At 53.6% G+C, this 18,467-nt stretch overlaps 1 protein-coding gene across 3 annotated transcripts; it reads right to left on the reverse strand.

The window, feature by feature from the left end:
* Positions 1-549: 549 nt before the first annotated feature.
* CC2D1A (coiled-coil and C2 domain containing 1A) lies at positions 550-18,455 on the reverse strand. 3 transcript variants are annotated; one of them, XM_069590899.1, is made up of 29 exons: positions 18,134-18,455; positions 16,646-16,781; positions 15,018-15,133; positions 14,860-14,925; positions 14,464-14,598; positions 14,133-14,367; positions 9,788-9,912; positions 9,266-9,338; positions 9,012-9,083; positions 8,789-8,919; positions 8,637-8,709; positions 7,249-7,382; positions 6,768-6,879; positions 6,513-6,685; positions 5,676-5,798; positions 5,537-5,595; positions 5,329-5,445; positions 3,935-4,008; positions 3,800-3,858; positions 3,627-3,678; positions 3,424-3,523; positions 3,245-3,335; positions 2,423-2,560; positions 2,267-2,328; positions 1,644-1,707; positions 1,428-1,554; positions 1,268-1,344; positions 1,147-1,194; positions 550-1,065 (listed from the first exon to the last, which is right to left on the reverse strand). In XM_069590899.1, the coding sequence occupies exons 1-29, from the start codon at positions 18,191-18,193 to the stop codon at positions 1,045-1,047; spliced, it is 2,853 nt and encodes a 950-aa protein (XP_069447000.1). In that variant the 5' UTR covers positions 18,194-18,455; the 3' UTR covers positions 550-1,044. The 3 variants fall into 3 exon arrangements, with proteins under 3 accessions (XP_069447000.1, XP_069446999.1, XP_069446998.1); XM_069590898.1 differs by having other exon boundaries at positions 2,267-2,331; XM_069590897.1 differs by having other exon boundaries at positions 2,267-2,346.
* Positions 18,456-18,467: the final 12 nt, after the last annotated feature.

An 18,467-nucleotide genomic window follows, 5' to 3' on the forward strand; every position in this document is an offset into this window, starting at 1 on the left:
TAGGAGGTGTGGGTTCAATCCTTGGTCGGGGAACTAAGATCCTGCATGTCTTGGAGCATGACCAAAAAACAAACAGAAAAACACCTCTAGCCCTTGCAAGTGCTCACCGCAGACCAGGTGCCCTTCCGCTTGTGGCAGGGACTCTCATCGTGCCATATCCAGCAGCGGAAGCTGAAGCTCTGGGATGCTAAGTGCATCCGGCAGTCTAGTCCAGGTCCTGGGGCCCACGAGCAGCAGGGCTGCCTTGCAAGGCCCTGAGATGCATGTGGGTCACCAAGCACCAACGCATATGACCTGACCTTGTGTGTAAACCCAGATACACCCAAGGCCACCAGCTGGAGACACACACGCAGATGCCCTCAGGTGCACTACAGATCCCAAGGACACACGCATGGGCCTTCACACACATCTCTGCAAAGAGTGTGTGCATAGACCATGTCCTTTGTGGGCACGCTCCCTGCTCCTCTCGCAGGCACCTCTTCATCAGCCCCCGGGGGTGGGGCAGCCCAGCCCAGGCACTGGGGCCAGGAACAAGAAACAAGGGCAGGAGAGAGTGAGCCAGGTGTGGCCCTGGCTGTTTATTCCATGTGTCTGCCCTGGGGGCCCAGCTGGGCCAGGGCAACCCTCTGGGGAGCCTGGCTGACCCTGGCTCGCCTCAGTGGCTTCTTTGGGGTGCGGGTGGGCATCAGGGTTAAGGCTGGGGAGGGACAGGAAGTAAAGTGCTTGCAAGGGCCCTGGGGGCTTGGTCCCAGCCATCCTCCTGCTTTGGAGGCCGGCAAGGGTCTGTGCACCCCTGGGCTGTGCAAACGGACTTTCTGGGGCCCACCCAGCTGGGCCTGGGTGAGGGGCACACACAGGCTGGCAGACTCTGCCGACGCCCCCTGCTGGGGGAGGCTCCATCCGGGCCAGGTGGGCCCAGTGGGGGATGTGTCCGTCCAGAGTTGACTGTCCACTGATTGTCTGCTTGTCTGGTCCGAGGCTGTGGCAGTATAGGGGCCACAGGCCCGCTCCCAGCTCTCCGGGGGCTGCCTGTCCCTTTGCCCCTCACCGGCGGAGCCGCTGCAGCTGCGGGGAGAAGTGGCCTGGGTCAGGATGGGGGACACGACCACACTTGCCCGCCTGGCTCTCAATGCCCAAGCTGCTCACCTCACTCTCGACCAGGTTCCGTCTATACAGTGCCTCCTTGGCGGCCTCCTAGGGGGTGAAGAAGGAGTCAGCGGGCAGCCCCTGGTGGCCCTGGCCATGCCCCCACGCCTGCCCAACTCACCCTGCTGCCATCATTGCCCAGACGCCGGGCGGCCTCCGTGTAGAACTGTAGCTGGCGCTCCAGCTGGGCCATGTACTCTGAGGGATGGAGGTGGGGGGGGGGCCATCAGGATGGGGCCCGCGCCACCCACCCTTCCCCCCACCCATCCCTGAGCTCCTACCCCGCCGCATGCCCGGGCCTCCCTGCTCCAGCTGCGCCCGCTGCCACTGGTTGCGCTGCATGATGTCCTGGTACTGCTGCGCCACCTCAGGGGGCACCGGCCGCCGCGCCTGCCTGAGGGCCAGGATCTGGGGTTGGGAGAGAGGATACAGAGGGAGCTGTGAGGGACCTGCAGACCCCCAGCCCTGCCCCATGAGCCTCGTAGGGTGGCACCCACCTTCCGCTCCAGACGCTCTTGGTCGAAGGCCAGCACACTGAGACTATGCAGGGGCCGTGCTGATCTATGGAGTTGGGGAGGGGGAGGGGCTGCAGGGAACTCCCATCCCCAACCCTGTTAATTCAACAAACATACTGGGCCCCGGGGAACAGTGGGAGACAAGCCAGGCCCACCCCTGTGTTGCTGAATCCACAACCTGACAGGGACAAGGGGTGTACACCCAGGCAACTGTGATGCCAGGTGTCAGGGAGGGCTTCCTGGAGGAGGTGACAGCCAAGCTGGGAATCAAAGGAGTCAGAGTTGGGCAGAGGAGCAAGGAGCAAGTGTGGCGATAGGGGTGCTCAGGGTATTATAACACAGAGTAGCCAAGAGGCTCATGAAAACTAAATGTAGCCATGAACCAACAGGAAGAAGGCTGGATTATTGACAGTGGTCTGATCACAAAAGGTCTTAAAGATCAAGCTGAGGAGTTTAAACTAGATGCTCCAGGAGAAGAGGAGCCAGGAAAGGTTTTGAAGCAGGGGAGAGACATGCTTTAATCTGTGCCTGATGGTAAGTTGTCCAGGAGAGGCTGAGATAAGAAGAGGGCATTCTCTCCAGCACAGCTGGGCCCAGTCACCTACCTGTTCCCTGGCTCCCTCGTAGGAGCAGGCATGGGAGGAGCCTTCCCTTTGGGGCCAGCAACCTGCTTCAGAGGACAGAACTAGTCTTGTGAGTCTCGGCCACCTTGAACCAAGCCCTCCCTTCCCCCCAGGGCTGCTGACGGGCAGGGGTCTCACTGTGGGCATGGATGCTGGCACGGGGTCGATGACCAGCCACCTCTCAGTCGTGGTCTCCAATTGCTGGGCTGTCAGTGGCTCGCGAATCCGAACCATCACCTCCAGCCGGCCCCCTGTGGGCCTGCGGCCATCCAGGACCTGGGGGCAGTGAGGGGGGGCTGTTAAGAAGCAGGCAGTGGGGCTTCCCTGGTGACTCAGTGGTAAAGAATCCGCCTGCCAGTGCAGGAGATGTGGGTTCGATCCCTGGTGCGGGAAGATCCCACATGCTGCTGAGCAACTGAGCCCGTATGCCCCAACTATAGAGCCTGCGCTCTAGAGCCCGGGAGCTGCGACTGCTGAGCCCCCGTGCCGAAACCACCGAAGCCTGCGTGCCCTAGAGCCCGCACTCACAACAAAAGGAGCTACCGCGACGGGAAACCTGCATACCACAACTAGAGAGCGGCCCCTGTTTGCCACAGCTAGAGGAAAGCCTGCGCAGCAACGAAGGCCCAGCACAGCTGAAATAAATAAATAAATAAAATTCCCCCAAAAATAAATAAATAAAAGCAGCAGGCTGTGGCTGGAGGCTCAGGGCTGGGCTCCAGGACAACCAGAGAAATTTCCAAAATATGAGCCCCTGGGTATGGCTGAGACACCAGCTGCTCTTAATGGAGCAGGGTGCAGAGGATACTTAGGGCTGGGTAGTGGGGAAGCCTGGTATTTCCGCGGAGGGGCTGTGTCAGCAGAGAGGACCTTCGGGAAGCTCACGGCAGGGAGCATCTGGTTGATGTTCATGAGTGGCACGGCTATACCCAAGTGTTCAGACCAATGTCCACCTCTCACCTCAAGGGCCTCTCGGACCTCGCATGCCGTCTCCAGGGCGTCCAGTTTCAGCTGAGCTGTGCCCAGGACCCGGTCAGTCTTAAAGAGCCCCCTGCGTGTGTGAGAGGGGACAGAATGATTGGCCCTGGGCAGCTCCCCCTCCTCTGGAGGCCCAGAAAGCACCTGCGGCCCCAGCTCACCCCTTGTGGACCACTTCGAACTTGATGCCTTTGGTCTGGATGGCCCTTCGGAAGCCACGGTGGCTGCGGTTGATGCAAAGCTTGAACTGCTCCTTGAACTCTGCCAGGGGAAGGAGGGAGAGAGGAGGGGCAGGGTCAGCTTATGGTCTCGTGGGCTTTCTGTGGGGATGGGAGGCGGGGGACTGCTTCCTGCCAGGGCTCACCAGGGGAGTCTGTGTTTTTGATCACGCTGGTCTTGTCTTTCTGAGCTTCTTCCTGTGACCAGACAGGAGGTGAAAAAGCTCAGGGGCTGGCGCCTGCCCTTGAACCCCCGCCAGGCCCACACCCTCCAGGCCTGAAGGGGCTGGAGCCCACCCCCCCTCAGCTCCCCATGTACCACGTTGGGATAGGGGAAGTCGAACCGAACAAAGACATCCAGGTCACCAGGAGACAGCCCTGTGGGAAGACAAGGGTCAGAGTTGGGCAGATGGGTGGACCCCATAGCCCTGTCCCCTGCCTGGTGCCCCCTCACCTGGCGGTGTGGGCAAGCTGATGCCCTTCACGATGAACAGGAGCATGTCGTTGCTGCTGAGGTCAGGGAAGATCCTTCCGAGAGGGAGGGTGGGAGACAGGCCCTCAGTGCCACCGCCCTGCCCGCCTTCTTGGCCCTCCCCCGAGTCTCTTGAGGGTGTCTCAGGCCCTAGGCTTGAGTTTTAGAACCAGACAGACTACAATTCTCATTCGAGGTCTGCCACTGGCTACTTGTTTAGTCCTTCATAAATTTGCACATATTTATTTGGAACCAGCTCTGCACCAGTCAGTGGCCTCACCTCTGTGGGACCGCTTTCCTTGCATAAGATTTCTGGAACCTTCTAGAATTTTCTGGAATCTTCTAGAATTCACCAAGTGCCCTAGCTGCTGCAGGACCTTCTCTTTCTCTGACAAGGTTTTTTGGGCATCTACTATATGCCAGCCAGCGTCCTCACTGCTGAAAGTACAGAGGTAAATGAGGCAGACTGCGCCTGTGTTCAGGGAGCCCTGGCTAGCTGAATAATTCATGACCCCGAATATATAAACAAACAAAACAAAAACAACTCTGCAGAGGATTAAAACACTGGCGTGTGCTTGGGAGGTGCTGCTCTAGACAGGGCCATCAAGGAGGGCTTCTCAGGAGAAGTAACATCGTAGGTGACTCTGAATGTCAAGAAGAGGCTGCTACAGGGACTTCCCTAACAGACCAGTGGTTAAGACTTCGAGTTTCCACTGCAGGGGGCATGGGTTTGACCCCTAGTCACGGAATTAGGATCCTACAGGCCATGCAGTGCAGCCAAAAAAAACTTTTAAGAAAAAGAAGAGGCTGCTACATGGTAATCTGCATAAGAGGCTCTAAGCAGAGGAGACAGCCGGTGCAAAGGTCCTGAGTGGGAACACGGCTGGTGTGTCTGACTGACCAAAAAGAAGTCTGTGTGGCTGGAGGTGACAGAAGTGGGGTCAGTGAGAGGAGATGAGGGGGTGACAGGGAGCCAGGCTCTGCAGATGTGGGGGAGCCAGGGTGAGGGGTGCAGGTTCCTAAGTGGTGATGTTAGGTTACCCCAGTGGCCACCCCTAACCTCGTGTACAAGTGGGAAAAATGATCCCAACTCCTTGGAGTGTGAGATGCTGTAACAGGAGCAGGACCCACCTCACCACTCCATGAGCTTGTCCAGGCCTCTGCATTCACTAGACTGTCCCCATTTCCAAACGTGTCACTGTCAACACTCCATTGCCACCTTTTACTTACACGGCACGTCTGCCTCAGGACACTTGCACCTGCTCTGCTCCCACCAGACCACCCGAACTCTCCTCCAGAAGCAAGACCTCCGCTGGCTTCTGGGGAGTGTGAACCCCTCTCCAAAAGGGCCAGTGGCAGGGTATAGGGGGCCTTACTTGATGACGCTAAAGGTTCTCTGTTCAAAGCGAGCAGTGGGCGTGGGGAGACCCCGGGCAAAGGCCTGCTTCAGAATCTCCATGCTCCGCTTACAGTCCTCCGCCAGCTTCTCAAATCTGCCAGCGAGAAGGCCCTGCTCAGGTCCCTGGTCCCAGGGGCAGGCTGCGGGGTGCAGAAGTTGGTGGGGCCTGGGGCTGGGCTTCTTACTTGCTGGTTTCAGCGATGTTGCCGAGCTGAGTGAACTGGTTAGAGTGGTTCAGGCACATCTGGGGGAGCAGAAGACAGTGAGGGGAGGGTGGGAGGGGCGCCGTGTGCCTGGCGACCTGGGCAGGGAAGCCCCCTTCACCTCGTGCTGCTGCCTTATGAGCTTGGTGAGTTCGCCGTAGCGTCGGGCAGACTCCTGAGACAGACCTGGGCCAGGGCGCTGGACCAGGGCAAAGTCATCCTTGTTGACGGGGGCAGGTGGCACCTAGGGAGGACGAGGCTTGTGAGGGAGGGGCCTGCTGGACAACCATGAGCAGACCCACCCAGGGCTCTGCGGAAACATCACACCTCCTTCAAGAGGCCTTCCCTGACTACAGCTTCATCCGCAGGCCCTGTTCTTTCCCAAGGAGAAAAGTAATCCTCAAAGAGAAGTGGATGGTCTGTCCCACACGGCACAATTTGTTACCCTGATCTCCAACCCCTCTTCCCTAGTAATGGAGCTCTGGCTGGACACACAGCAGCCCAGCAAGAGACCACATTCCCAGCCTCCCCTGCAGCTAAGTGTGGCCACATGACTCAATTCTGGCCAAAGGGAGGCAAGTAGAAGTGATGGCAACTCCACATCACTGCCCATAGCCCAGATGCAGATAAGGCATTCTCCTTATCTGGTCAAAGGTCAATCCACTTTGACCACAAGGACAAGAATGACCTCCTAGGGTGTCACAAAGTAGCAAGATGGAAAGAATCTGGGCCCTGAAGGGCTTTTTTAGAGGTCTCTTTTAGAGACCAGAATGCCCTCAGTGTTACATACAGGAAACAGAAATATCTGTCTTATTTCAGCCACTGTCTTGGGAAGGGGGGTTTGTTACAGCAGTTTAACCTGGACCCTGATGAATACATTCCAAGTCATGTGACAGCTAAGTGGCCAAAGTCCGAAGGGTGAGTGCCTGGGAAGGTCCAGAAGGCCTAGAGGGTTCACCTTGGTGATGTCCACAGGCAGCCCATTGCGTGAGGCCTCCAGCATGGGCTCCAGCCCCTTGGCCTGGCGCAGGTGCATCTTGGCGCCCTCCACGTCGTTCTTCTGCTTGGCTCGCAGCGCAGCCTGCAGGAGCTGCTTCTTGCGGCCCTCCAGGAAAGCCAGCTGCTGCTGGGCTGTGGGTACAGGGGTGTTTGCGGGTGCTGCCCCACCCACAGCCAGGCAATTGGCTGCCCAGGTGGGGAGGGGCGTACCTACCTCTGGTGGATGTGCCTTTGGGGGCTGCTTTGGCTATGGGGGCGGATCCTGACGGGGGTGCCTTTGAAGGTGGGGCTTTGGGCTGGGCTGTGGGGGCTGCAGGGCTGCTGAGCTGCAGAGGGTTGGAAAACAAGTCAGAGCTTTCACAGCGCCTGTGATGAGTCTGCTGCCCACAGGGTTGAGGCCTGACAGCGACAACACTGACCATCTCAGTTTATGTTTCTTCAGCACTGAGCACAACATACGATCTTGTTCACACTAAACCTTGGCAACAGCCCCAGGAGGTAGGGACTAGTACACTCACTGTACAGAGGAGCCCGAAGTTCAGAGGGCAAGAGGACTTGCCCGTGGCCTCACAGCCAGGAAGTAGCAGGCCCAGATGTGTAGCTGGTTCTTCCTGGCTCAAGGCCAGGACTACTGGGGCTTTGCTTTGCTGCCATGCCACTCCCCTGCCTCACCCCAAGGCCCTAGCCCCTCACACCTTCTTAGGCTCCTCGTCCTCTTCGTCCTCAGGGCCTTCATCCTGGTTGGCCAGCTTCATGGCGGTCTCCAGGACCCCCACCAGGCTCTGCTGGGTGGGCTCGGTGGCCTCCAGGCCCTGGATCGGGGGAAAGCCTAGGTGGCCAGTTGGGACCCAGTCAGGAGGGTGAGGCCCACACTATAATGGTTGAGACACAGGTTCTTCCCCTGCTAAGGAGCTTCAGGCCTTTGAATCTATGTGGGTTGGCCAAAAAGTCTGTTCTGGTTTTTAAACCCTGAATGAACTTTTTGGCCAACACAATACGTTTGCATTTTCTTGGTTCTTTCTTTCCTTTGTGGAAGGGCTGGGTGGGCTTCACCACGAGGCATGTGGGATCTTACTTCCCTAACCAAGGATCGAACCCACGCCCCCTGCAGGGGAAGCGTGGAGCCTTAACCAACGGACTGCCAAGGAAGTCCCTGAATCTATTTTGAATGCAAGGAGCTGCTGCTGGTTTGGTGGAGATGTCAGACCTCCCTCTAACCTCCCTCTTTGCTCTTGGCTCCTCTTGCCTGACCCTGGCCGGGTCTTGACCAGACTGCAACAAGCAAGCACCATGTGAGGTGGCATGCTGGGCCTAAGAGGCGGCCCTGGGCCTGGAGGGACTCCCGGGGGACCAACGTGCAGAGCTGTAATTGCTCTCATGGTGGACACACAGGCAGCTCTGAGATCCCAGAAGACGTCTCCAACCCACCGGCAGGGGCGATGGGAGGCTGGGGAGATCTCTGTAAAACTGAGAGCCGATGACTAGGAAGGAGTTAGTCAAAGAAGAAATGACCAGGGGCTTCCCTGGTGACTCAGTGGTAAAGAATCTGTCTGCCAAAGCAAAAGACACGGGTTTGATCCCTGATCCGGGAAGATGCCACGTGCTGCGAAGAAAGCCCCAATGCCACAGTGTCTGAGCCTGGGTTCTAGAGCTCAAGCCGCAACTACTGAAGCCCACATGCCTTAGGGTCTGTGCTCTGCAACAGGAAAAGTGACCGCAGTGAGGCCCGTGTACCACAACTAGAGGGTAGCCCCTGCCCGCTGCAACTAGAGAAAAGCCTGTGCGGCAATAAAGACCCAGCAGAGTCAAAAAAAATGTATAATGTTTTAAAATAAATAAATGACCAGACAGTGGTGGGCTGGTGAACAGACTCTTCAGATAAAAACCTCCTAATTTGTAGTGTTTGCCAATTTCTGTGGTGTAAACATTCCCATGGTAAATGATTTTAAGGTACCCATTGTCCAACAAGCTTGCAGAATTTCTGAAGGTGCAGCCATCAGCTCCCTGGGCCTGGAGAGCGGGAGGGAACAGCACCTGCAAAGGCTCAGAGGGTGGTGGGGTGGGGCTGCGGAGCAGGGCCTACCTGGAGGCACAGGCAGCTCCGCCACGTCCACCGCTCGGCCAGCCTTGTGGGCTCGAATGGCGTCTTGGTATTGCTGCAGGGAACACCGGTGTCAGGCTTCCTGGGCAAGGTCTCTAGGGGTGGCCGACCCGCCTCCTTGGGTCTCCACGCACCTTGACGATGCGCTCGTGCATGCGAGCCTTCCGCTGGTCCCCCTTGGTCTTGGCCTGAGCTGCAGCCACACGGTACCGCTCCATCCGCTGCTCTAGTGCCTCCAGGAGAGTCTTCGGAGGTGGAGGAGCCTCTGGGTCAGACCAGACGGCAGAGTTAAGGGTCTCGGTGGGAGGAGACTGTCTTGCTCCGGCCGGCCCACCCCACAGGGTCCCAGGAGCCTACCTGGCGTGGAGGGCACCACAGCAGGAGTTGGAGGCTGCACAGGTGGTGATGGTGGGCCCTGGGGCAGCTGGTCTAGGGGTAGAGAGGTCCAGTCCAGTAGGGGGCTTACTTGTAGCCACCCTTCCCCCGACCAGGCTAGTCTGGCCTGAGGCTGGAGTTCCTGGGGTCCCCCTGACCAAAGGGGCGGCAGCATCAGCAAGAACGTCCTGGAGACCTCCAGCAGTCCTGGAGGATGGGCAGGGTGGGGTCCTCACCAGGTGGAGGGGGCAGGCGTGACAGGTCCACAGGCTCCCCCTGGCTCAGGGCCTCCAAGACAGCATCAAAGCTCTGGGAGAAGGAAGATCAGGGGAGGAGGCTGCAGCTGAGGGCTAGGACCCCATGGGGAGCCTCCACGACCTGCCACATGGCAGATGACTCCCCACTCTGTCACTTCCTTTGCAGCAAGCATCTTTTTAAAATTTTTATTTTTGGCTGTTCTGTGACCAGGGATTGAACCTGCTCCCCTTGCAGTGGAAGTGCAGACTGACCTGGTGGTCAGTCTCTGGACCACCAGGGAAGTCCTTTTGTGGTATTTTGCTCAAGCCTCCTCCAGACATTTACGCCCATTTCACAGAGAGGGTAAACTGAAGCTTCAGGAGGTGCAGCAAACTACAGTCACGGAGTGACCAGGATTCAAATCTGGGTCTGTCTTGACTCCAGAGCCCCCGTTCTTTGCTATCACACAATGTTAGAAGCATCCTGTCCTCTACCTCCAACCCTGACCCCTCCAGACGCACCTTGGCCACACGGAAGTGTTTGGCGGCAGTGGCAGTGTCTCCCTGCTGCTTGGCGTGGAGGGCAGCCAGCTTGTACTCGCGCTGGCGGCTCTGCAACTGAGCCAGGGGGCCAGGGCTGCAAGGACCTGGGAGAGGGGACAGTGCACAAACTATTTCTACTTAATTCTCACAACAAAGGACCACCTTAGAGATTTGAGAACTGAGGCTTAGAGAGGGGATGCTGTTTCCCCAAATCACACAGCCTGAAGAAGGCATAGTGAGGACTCAACCCTGTGACTGTTAGTCTCTAGAGCCAATGCTATTTTGCCCCTAAGAGAATCCTGGAAAACTTTCTGTACTCTTACACATTTTTAAGTCGACATCTAAAACTTTTCATTTTGAGTTGAGAAAGTGGCAATGGCTGTTGTTCCTAGTGTCTTCAAATACTGACATTTGACAAAGAAAATCATCACACTACTCTTTTAAATCAAATATATCCTAACTACCATAGTGATCTGAAACTCACCGACATTTCCCTTTTTATTTTTTCAGATTGTGGTAAAATACAAGATAAAATTTACCATCTTAACCCTTTATAAGTATACAGTTCAGTGGCATCAAGGACATTCTCATTGTTGCGCAACCATCACCACCGTCCAGCTCCAGCACTCTTTCCATCTTTCCCAGCTGAAACTCTGTCCTCATTAAACACTAACTCCCCATCCCCCTCCCCCAGCCCCCAGCACCCACTGGTCTACTTTTTGTCTCTGGGAATTTGACTCCGCTAGGGACCCCCTATAAGCGAAATCATACAGTATCTGTCCCTTTGTTGCTGGCTTATTTCACGCAGCATAATGGCTTCAAGGTTCATCCGTGCTGTAGCGTGTGTCAGAATTTCCTTCCCTTTTCAGGGTGAATAATATTCCATTATATGCATGGAGCACATTTGTTTACCCGTTTTCAGGCATACCTCTTAGTATAGGTCTGGTTCCAGATCGCCTCAATAAAGCAAATATTGTAATGAAGTGAGTCCCTCAGGGTTTTTGGTGTCCCGGTACATGTAAAAGTTACTCTACTATACTGTAGTCTAAGAAGCATGCAGTAGCATTATGACTAAAAAACAATGTACATACTTTAACATAAGAGAATTTCATTGTTCCACAGGGTAACCAAGCCCAGGTACTGCAACTGCTGAGCCTGAACACCCTACAGCCCGTGCTCTGCCACACGAGTCACCACTGCAAGGGGAAACCTGCTCACCGCAACTAGAGAAAGCCCATGTGCAACAAAGAAGCCAGCCAAAGAGAAACACTCATTAGATTAATATAAACAGATTGTTAAAAAACACTAACTACCACCTGAGCCTTCAGCACACTGTAGCAGGAACACCGAAAACCACTGATTGCAGATCCCCATAACAAGTATAACAATACTGAAAACCCTTGAAATCCTTTAAGAGTTGCCAAAATGTGACAGACAGACACAAAGTGAGCAAACGCTGTTGGAAAAATGGTGCCAACAGACTTGCTCAGAGTACAGTTACCACAAACTGATTTGTAAAAAAAAAAAAAAATCACACTAATCTGTGAATTGTAATAAAGCAAAGCTGAAGAAATCCAGGTATGCTTCATCTGTCAACAGAAACTGGACACGTGGAAGCTTCTGGGATCGACCAGGGATTGAACACATGTCCTCTGCATCAGCCAACAGATTTCAAACCACAGGACCATGAAGTCCTACTTTTTAAATATACGCCAGGGTTCACAGTGAGCAATTAGGAACTTCAGATCTTCCCTTATTTACATACACGTTTCTGGCAGAACTGTATCCTAACATGATGTATTTGGGTACTCGAGAGTCTTTTTTTAACACCTTATTGTACATATAAATGTACCTTTCTGCACTGTATCAGCAAAGTTGGGAAACAGGATTAAATGGCTTTAAAAACACTCTATTAGATACAGCTTCAAATAATATGCCTAATATGTTCTTAGGAACAGTATTCTTAAATTGACATCAGTAAGTACAATTGTTGGTATTAAAAATAAAATACAGTAAATACACCACTCACCACCCAGATATACATCCTAGAAATACCTGGAAAACAGTACAAAGTACCTGTTGTACTTTTTCAGACTGATAACTGGACTCACTGCTTTGTTTTGGTGGACTTGCCTGAGAAGGTGTCCAACTTGAAACAAAACAACTTGACATTTTTTTTAATTGAGGTATAATTAATTTACAATGTTGTATTAATTTCAGGTGTATAGAAACCTGATTCATTTATGTATATATATAAATAAATGTTCTTTCTCAGATTCTTTTCCATTTTATATATATATATATATATATGATGTATAAATCTACCATATAGCATAAGTTCCCTGGGCTATACAGTAGATCCTTGGTTTTTTTGGAACTATTTAATATATAGTAAAGTGTATCTGTTAATCCCAAACTCCTAATTTATCTCCCCTGCCCAATATCTTGACATTTCTTAATGCGGACCATTTTTAAAGTCTTTATTGAATTTGTTACAATACTGCTTCTGTTTTATGTTTTTAGTTTTTTGGTCCCGAGGTATGTGGGATCTTAGATCCCCGAGCTGAGATTGAACCTGCACCCCCTGCATTGGAAGGCAAAGCCTTAACCGCTGGACCGCCAGGGAAGTCCTGTAACATCCTGACATTTCATTGGCTTTATCTCCTGCCACTGAAAGTCCCTCTCAGTGTTAAAATTTATTTTGGGGCAGAATTACTGTTGGAATTATTTTTTGCACAAAACTGAGCAAAGCTTAACTATATTGAGCTTTTCTGATAAATAATTTTGATATACTAAGAGTAAAATTGTATCGGCAAGGCAGCTCTTGTTGACAAGGCGGGGGCCGGGTCCACCCACTAGCACTTAGCTCCTGCTTCCTTGTTCATTCTTTTCCTACTTTCCTTTTTTGTTTTTAATGTGCAAAGAAACCTGCTTCACATCATCAAATAGATGGGAAGAGACAGAGTCTTACAGATGTCACGTGATTTTCAGGGTCTCCACGCAGCTATATACAGAAAACCCCATTATGAAAAACTGTTGGTGATTTCAGCTGAGAATCTCAGGTCACAATTTCCAATAGTTATCCTTGAGCTTTACTAAAAACAAAAGCTTAGAAACCAGCTTGGCTGAAGCACTCAAGAGACTAGGGGTTCACTTTCTGAACCTCAGGCCAGCATTTGGAGTATCTCCTTTGGTTTGCCCCATTTTCTTTTCTTAAGGTGGGGGAAGGGGAGGTTAAGGGAAAGAAAACTTCTTGGGAGGTGTGTTCTCCAGCAAGTGAGTTTTAGGAACGATGGACAAGCTGAGGGCTTGGGAACTACTCACTTAACACTCTATGGGTGGGGGCCTTCCCTGGTCGTCCGGTGGTTAAGAATGCAGGAGACATGGGGTCGAACCCTGGTCATGGGAAGACCGCACAAGCCATGGAGCAACTACGCCTGTGAGCCACAACCACGGAGCCTGTGTTTGAGAGTCCTCGAGGTGCAACTACTGAGCCTGTGCACTCAGAGCCCATCCTCTGCAACCAAAGAAGCCACCACGATAAGAAGTCTGTGCACCACAATGAAGAGGAGCCCTCGTCGCAACTAAAGAAAGCCTGTGAGCAGCAATGAAGCCCCAACGCAGCCATAAATAAATAAAAATAAATCTTAAAAAAAAAGAAAAAACTCTATTGGGAATTCCCTGGCGGTCCAGTGGTTGGGACTTTGCACTTTCACTGCCGGGACCTGGGTTCAGTCTTCGGTCAGGAAACTAAGATTCTGCAAGCCACATGGCACACCCAAACCAGAACAAAACCAAAAAACCATAATGCTGTTCAGTTCTAAAAAGGAATGGTGTTCTGACACATGCTGCAGCATTTTGCTAAGTGAAGGAAGCCAGACACAGGAGGACAAATAGTGGATGATTCTATTTACATGAAATATCTGTAAAAGGCAAATCCAGAGACAGAAAGCAGAACAGAGGTTCCTAGGGACTGGGCAAGGGCGAACGGGGAGTTAATGCTGAATAGAGGGGGACGAAAAAGTTTTGGAAACTGATAGAGGTGGTGGTTGCACAATATTGTGAAAGTGATAAATATCACTCAACTGCATGTTGAAAAACAGTTAAATGGCAAATGTTTTGTAAAATATATTTTACAGCTACCACAGACAGAAAACCTCTCCTGGGAGCCTGTGTGCCCCTTGGAAAGTAGGATCTGGGGAGGGAAAGGTGGTAAAAAATATCTAAAAATCAGTGCAGGCCCTGTACCCCCGCACCAAAGGGCCAGCCACTAAATGGATACCCCCTCAACAGCCCATATCAGCCAGCCCTGCCTGTGGCCTACCTGGGGGCGGCTGGGGCTTAGCTGAGGCCAGGGACGAGGATGGAGCAGCAGAAGGAGGACTCTCCACGACAACCCGGGGATCTGGGGCCAGCGGGTTCAGAGGGGCCGGCTGGGTGGGTGCAGGCGTGTGGCTGGGCGTGGCCACTGGACCCTTCCCCACAGCCACAGGCGGCGGGATGTCCCCTTCATCGATGGCTTTGCCCTTCCGGACGGAGGCCAGCAGGTTTTCAAGTGTCTGGGAGAAGGTGTGAACGTAGGTTTGAGAGGAGCCTGGAGCTGGGTGCAGGGGGCAGTGGTGAGGACCTGGTCACCCTCTTGTCTGCCCACTCACCTTAAGCCCCCGGTCGTAGCGCCGCATCTTGGCACTGTCTCCAGCTTGCCTAGCGCTTTCGATCGCAGTCTGGTAGAGGGCCAGCCTCTCCTGCAAGGTGGCCTCCAGCCCTGGGCTGGGGGTTGTGGCCTTTGGCTGCGGGAGGGGCCAGGTGCACAGTCTGGGTGGTGACCCCTCTCTCAGATCCACCGTGATAGCTTCCTGGGTTGAGTACCTACTGTATACCAGGTGTGTTGCCCCCTCTAACCCTGAAGGGGCAGAAATCATCACCCATCTCCCAGGGTGGAGAACTGGGGATCAGAGGCACCCCACCACCTGTGCGAGGTTCCGCGGTTGAGAGGGAGGAGGTAGCCCTTGAACCCTGGGCTACACAGACCAGTGTTGTCAGGGGTATACCTGGGCCACAGGAGGGTGGGACTCTGAAGCCTTCTGCTCCTCCCCAAGGACCTCATTCAGTTCTGCCTGCAGGGACACACGGCCGGGGGCCAGTCGTGAGGGCCTGCTGGGTGGACAACAACGGGAGGGAGGTCTCCCGTTCCACCCCTGGTGCTCACCAGCAGGTCATCATCAGCCTCCACGTCCTCCTCGTCTGTTCCCTCCTCTTCATCTTCATCCAGGTCTCTCATGCATAAGCTGGCCATCTTCTCAATGGCTTCCATGGGCAGGGGACCTGAAGGCAATGGGAGGCCCCAGTTGAACCAGGATCCTTCAAGAGTCCCCCGTCTCCTGTCCCATTCACCCATGGCCATGAAAATTAGGGTAGCAGGCAGTGGGCAGTATGTCTCCCTCTCCTGGCTCTTCCACGGCACCCCATTGTCCTTGGGCCAACAGGCATGATCCTACTCCCTGTCGATCTCCCTGGCCTCATCTCTTCCTTGACAAGCCTGAGTTGGAACCCCAGATCTGCAACTTTCTCACTGTGGGACCTTGGGCAAGTCGCTTCACCTCCCTGGGCCTTAGTCTTCCCATCTGTTAGATGGGGACAATAACAGTTTCTCCCTCACCATAGACTGCAGGGACTACAGGTAAATGCAGCTCTTAGAACAGCACACTGTCAGCATTTGTTGTTCCTGTAACTCTTGTTATTCATGGCACCCATGTTCTATAAAGTTGGAATTAGTGAATAATGAACCAACTGGCCCTGAAAGAAATACAACATTAGGTTCCCATGAGCCTCTGGGCACAACACTGTTGTCAAACAGGTAATATATATATATCCTTGTTTTATGTGTGTTTCTACTTAAAGACACCTTCTTTAATATATATTGTTGATTCATTAACACGGAACTTGATGCCAACAGCACTATAACTGATGCCTGAATGAAGCTTATCTACAAGGTACATCCTAGTCTTCTCACGCTAAGGAACAGGAGACAGCACTCTGGCACTACGCTTGGGGCCGTGTGGATCCGTAAAATCAACAAAAAGCACAAACATGAGAAAAGCGTGACATTCAACAGACCAAGAAAAGGACACTATGCGCTGAGACAAGAAGGCAGAGTGTCGCCTCAGCAGGGAACAGGCACACTGGGTGACTCAAACTTTTGGCAGCTCCGTGCATGTCTGTGAATGACTGCAAAAGTGCAACAAGCAACTAATTTGGAGGTTACAAATAAATTGAAACCAATAGATGAATTTACAAATTTGGAATCTGTAGCTAACAAGGATCAACTGCATTAGCTATAAAGCGTAAAGGTTCCATGTGCCCAAGCTCCAGCCCCACTTGACCCCTGCAGAGTTCCCTGCCCCTTGCCACCTCTTCCAGGGCCTGTGCACAAACTGTAACTCACCCCCTCCCCCACTCTTCACCTGGCCCTCCCCATTGCAGGTGCCTCCTCCTGGAATCCCAGTCCAGCCCACAGGTCTCCCCTGATCCCAGCCCTGATCACAGAACCATGGGTTGGAGGACATGCCACATCCATTATTGGTGATTATTCCCATTTTACAGACAGGGAAACTGAGCCCCATATAGTTGCTGAAACTCAGCAAGTCACACAGCCAGTTAGTTGCAGAAGTGGGACTTGAATCCTCATTTTGGGGCCAGAGCCGATCGCTTAACTCTTCCCCAGAATTAGGTTGCCAGGCGGACAGGGACCTTCTCTGTCTGCATATTCTCATCGCTTCAGTGCCCAGCTCCAAACAGGAGCTCAGAAAATGTTCAGGGGTGTACTGAGAGTCTCACCTTTGCCTTTAAGCTTCTCCAAGGCTTGGGGCTGGCCTCCCACCAAGGCCAAGAACTCAGCCTCCAGTTCCTCATCGTTAACTCCATCTTCAGGGATCATCAGGCCGTCTGGGGAGAGGTCAACTAGCAGGCCCAGCTGTGGAAACAATGGGGCTTCTGTCATACCATGGGATGCACCCCGGCTAGCTAGAGGCAGCTGTGATGGACCTGGAGTCCCCTGGGTAGGAACTCAGAGCTCCTGGGGAAAGCCAGTCAGCTGGAACAGGCCCCAGACACAACAGGTGTCCAAGATGGGCCAAGTCACTCCTCTGGCACAGATCAACATGGGGCAAAGGGCAGGTAGAGAGAGACCCAACTGCCTGCTCTGAGCCCACACCCATGATGGGTTGCCAGCCAAGTTCAGCGGTGAAATAAGGCCCTACACCCTGCCCCAAAGCAAAGTCACTCTGCACAACTGGGTTTTTCCATTCCAGCATCTTCAGCAGAGGGAGCTGTGCAGGAAGGCTGGAGGTGTCAAGAGTAAAAGGAAGCAGACAGCACTGAAGTTGGAAGTGAGGTCTTGGCTGTGTGAAACACTTGTCTTCCTATCCTATCCTTGTTAATAACCAACCATGATATGATAATATTAGGCTGAAGTACACAAATTACCTCCTTTTCTTTGGGTCAAAAATGGCCAAGTATCAGCAATCATACAACGGCTCCATCTAATAGTAACGATGATGACACCATTTATTGAGCGCTATGTTCTAGCACTCTCTGTAAACTATCACAGATAGTCGTGAATTTTCACAGCTATCCTGTGACATACACTCTTAAGGCCTCCATTGTACAGATGAGAAGACTGAGGCTTAGAGGTGTGAAGCCAAGTATCCAATACGGAGAAGCCCTGAGGGAACTTCAGGTCAGCCAGACTAATACCTGGGCACTAAGTTTTGGCCTGAGCTCCTTCCATCAAAGCTGAGAAAAATCAAACTCTCCCAGTGCCTAGGAAAAAGGTAATAAGGGAGGGAGACGGTGCCCAACCACAATTCTGTGGGCTCACAGCAAACAGACTGGATTTGCCCTTAGGTCTGGCCAAGCAGTTGATCCCTATGACCTTGGACAGTTATCTTCACCTCTCTGGGCCTCAGTGTCCTCATCTGTACAATGGGGATAAAAAAGTATGACCTGGCCAAGCTGATGCCAGGGTTCCACAGTGCTCAGTCCAGGAAAGCCATAACTGTCTTTCTTATCCCAGGTTCAAGGCCTTCTCCTCCCCGACTGGAGCTGCTACTGCAACAGGTGGCCCTGAGCCCTGGGCGGGGCGCCAGGAGCTGGGGAGCCCGGGCCAACAGGCCTTACTGTGGGGGTCAAACCTAACCTAGGGGGCGGGGACGTGGGCTCACCTGGGAGTGGAGAGCCGGTTCCCCTGGGGGGTGGGGCCCTCCCTTGAACGTGTGACAAGGGTGGGATGGGATACCTCGGCGGGGCCATGGGATACAGACTCACCTGGCGGGCGGTGGCGGCGCCTCGGCCCGGGGGTCCCGGGGGTCCCTTCCTCTTGTGCATCTTCCAGGTTGGCTACTCGGACCACTGGACCCCTGGCCTGGTCTTGCCCTGCCTCCTCCCCCGGGGCCTATGGCAGCGCACACGCCCTTCCTGAGTCCCACGCCCCTTGTCGGCGCCTCGAGACCGCCGACCCCACGCCCTCGGCCCCCAGGTGGCTGCCCCACTTCCGCCTCGGCCCTCGGGCGCCGCGGCACCGGAGCTCAGCCACCGGACTTGCCGGGCCCCACAACACAGAAACTACAATTCCCGGCAGGCAGTGCGCGAATGCGCAGGC

Source organism: Ovis canadensis, chromosome 5, assembly GCF_042477335.2.
Source record: "Ovis canadensis isolate MfBH-ARS-UI-01 breed Bighorn chromosome 5, ARS-UI_OviCan_v2, whole genome shotgun sequence".
NCBI classification, from domain to species: domain Eukaryota; kingdom Metazoa; phylum Chordata; class Mammalia; order Artiodactyla; family Bovidae; genus Ovis; species Ovis canadensis.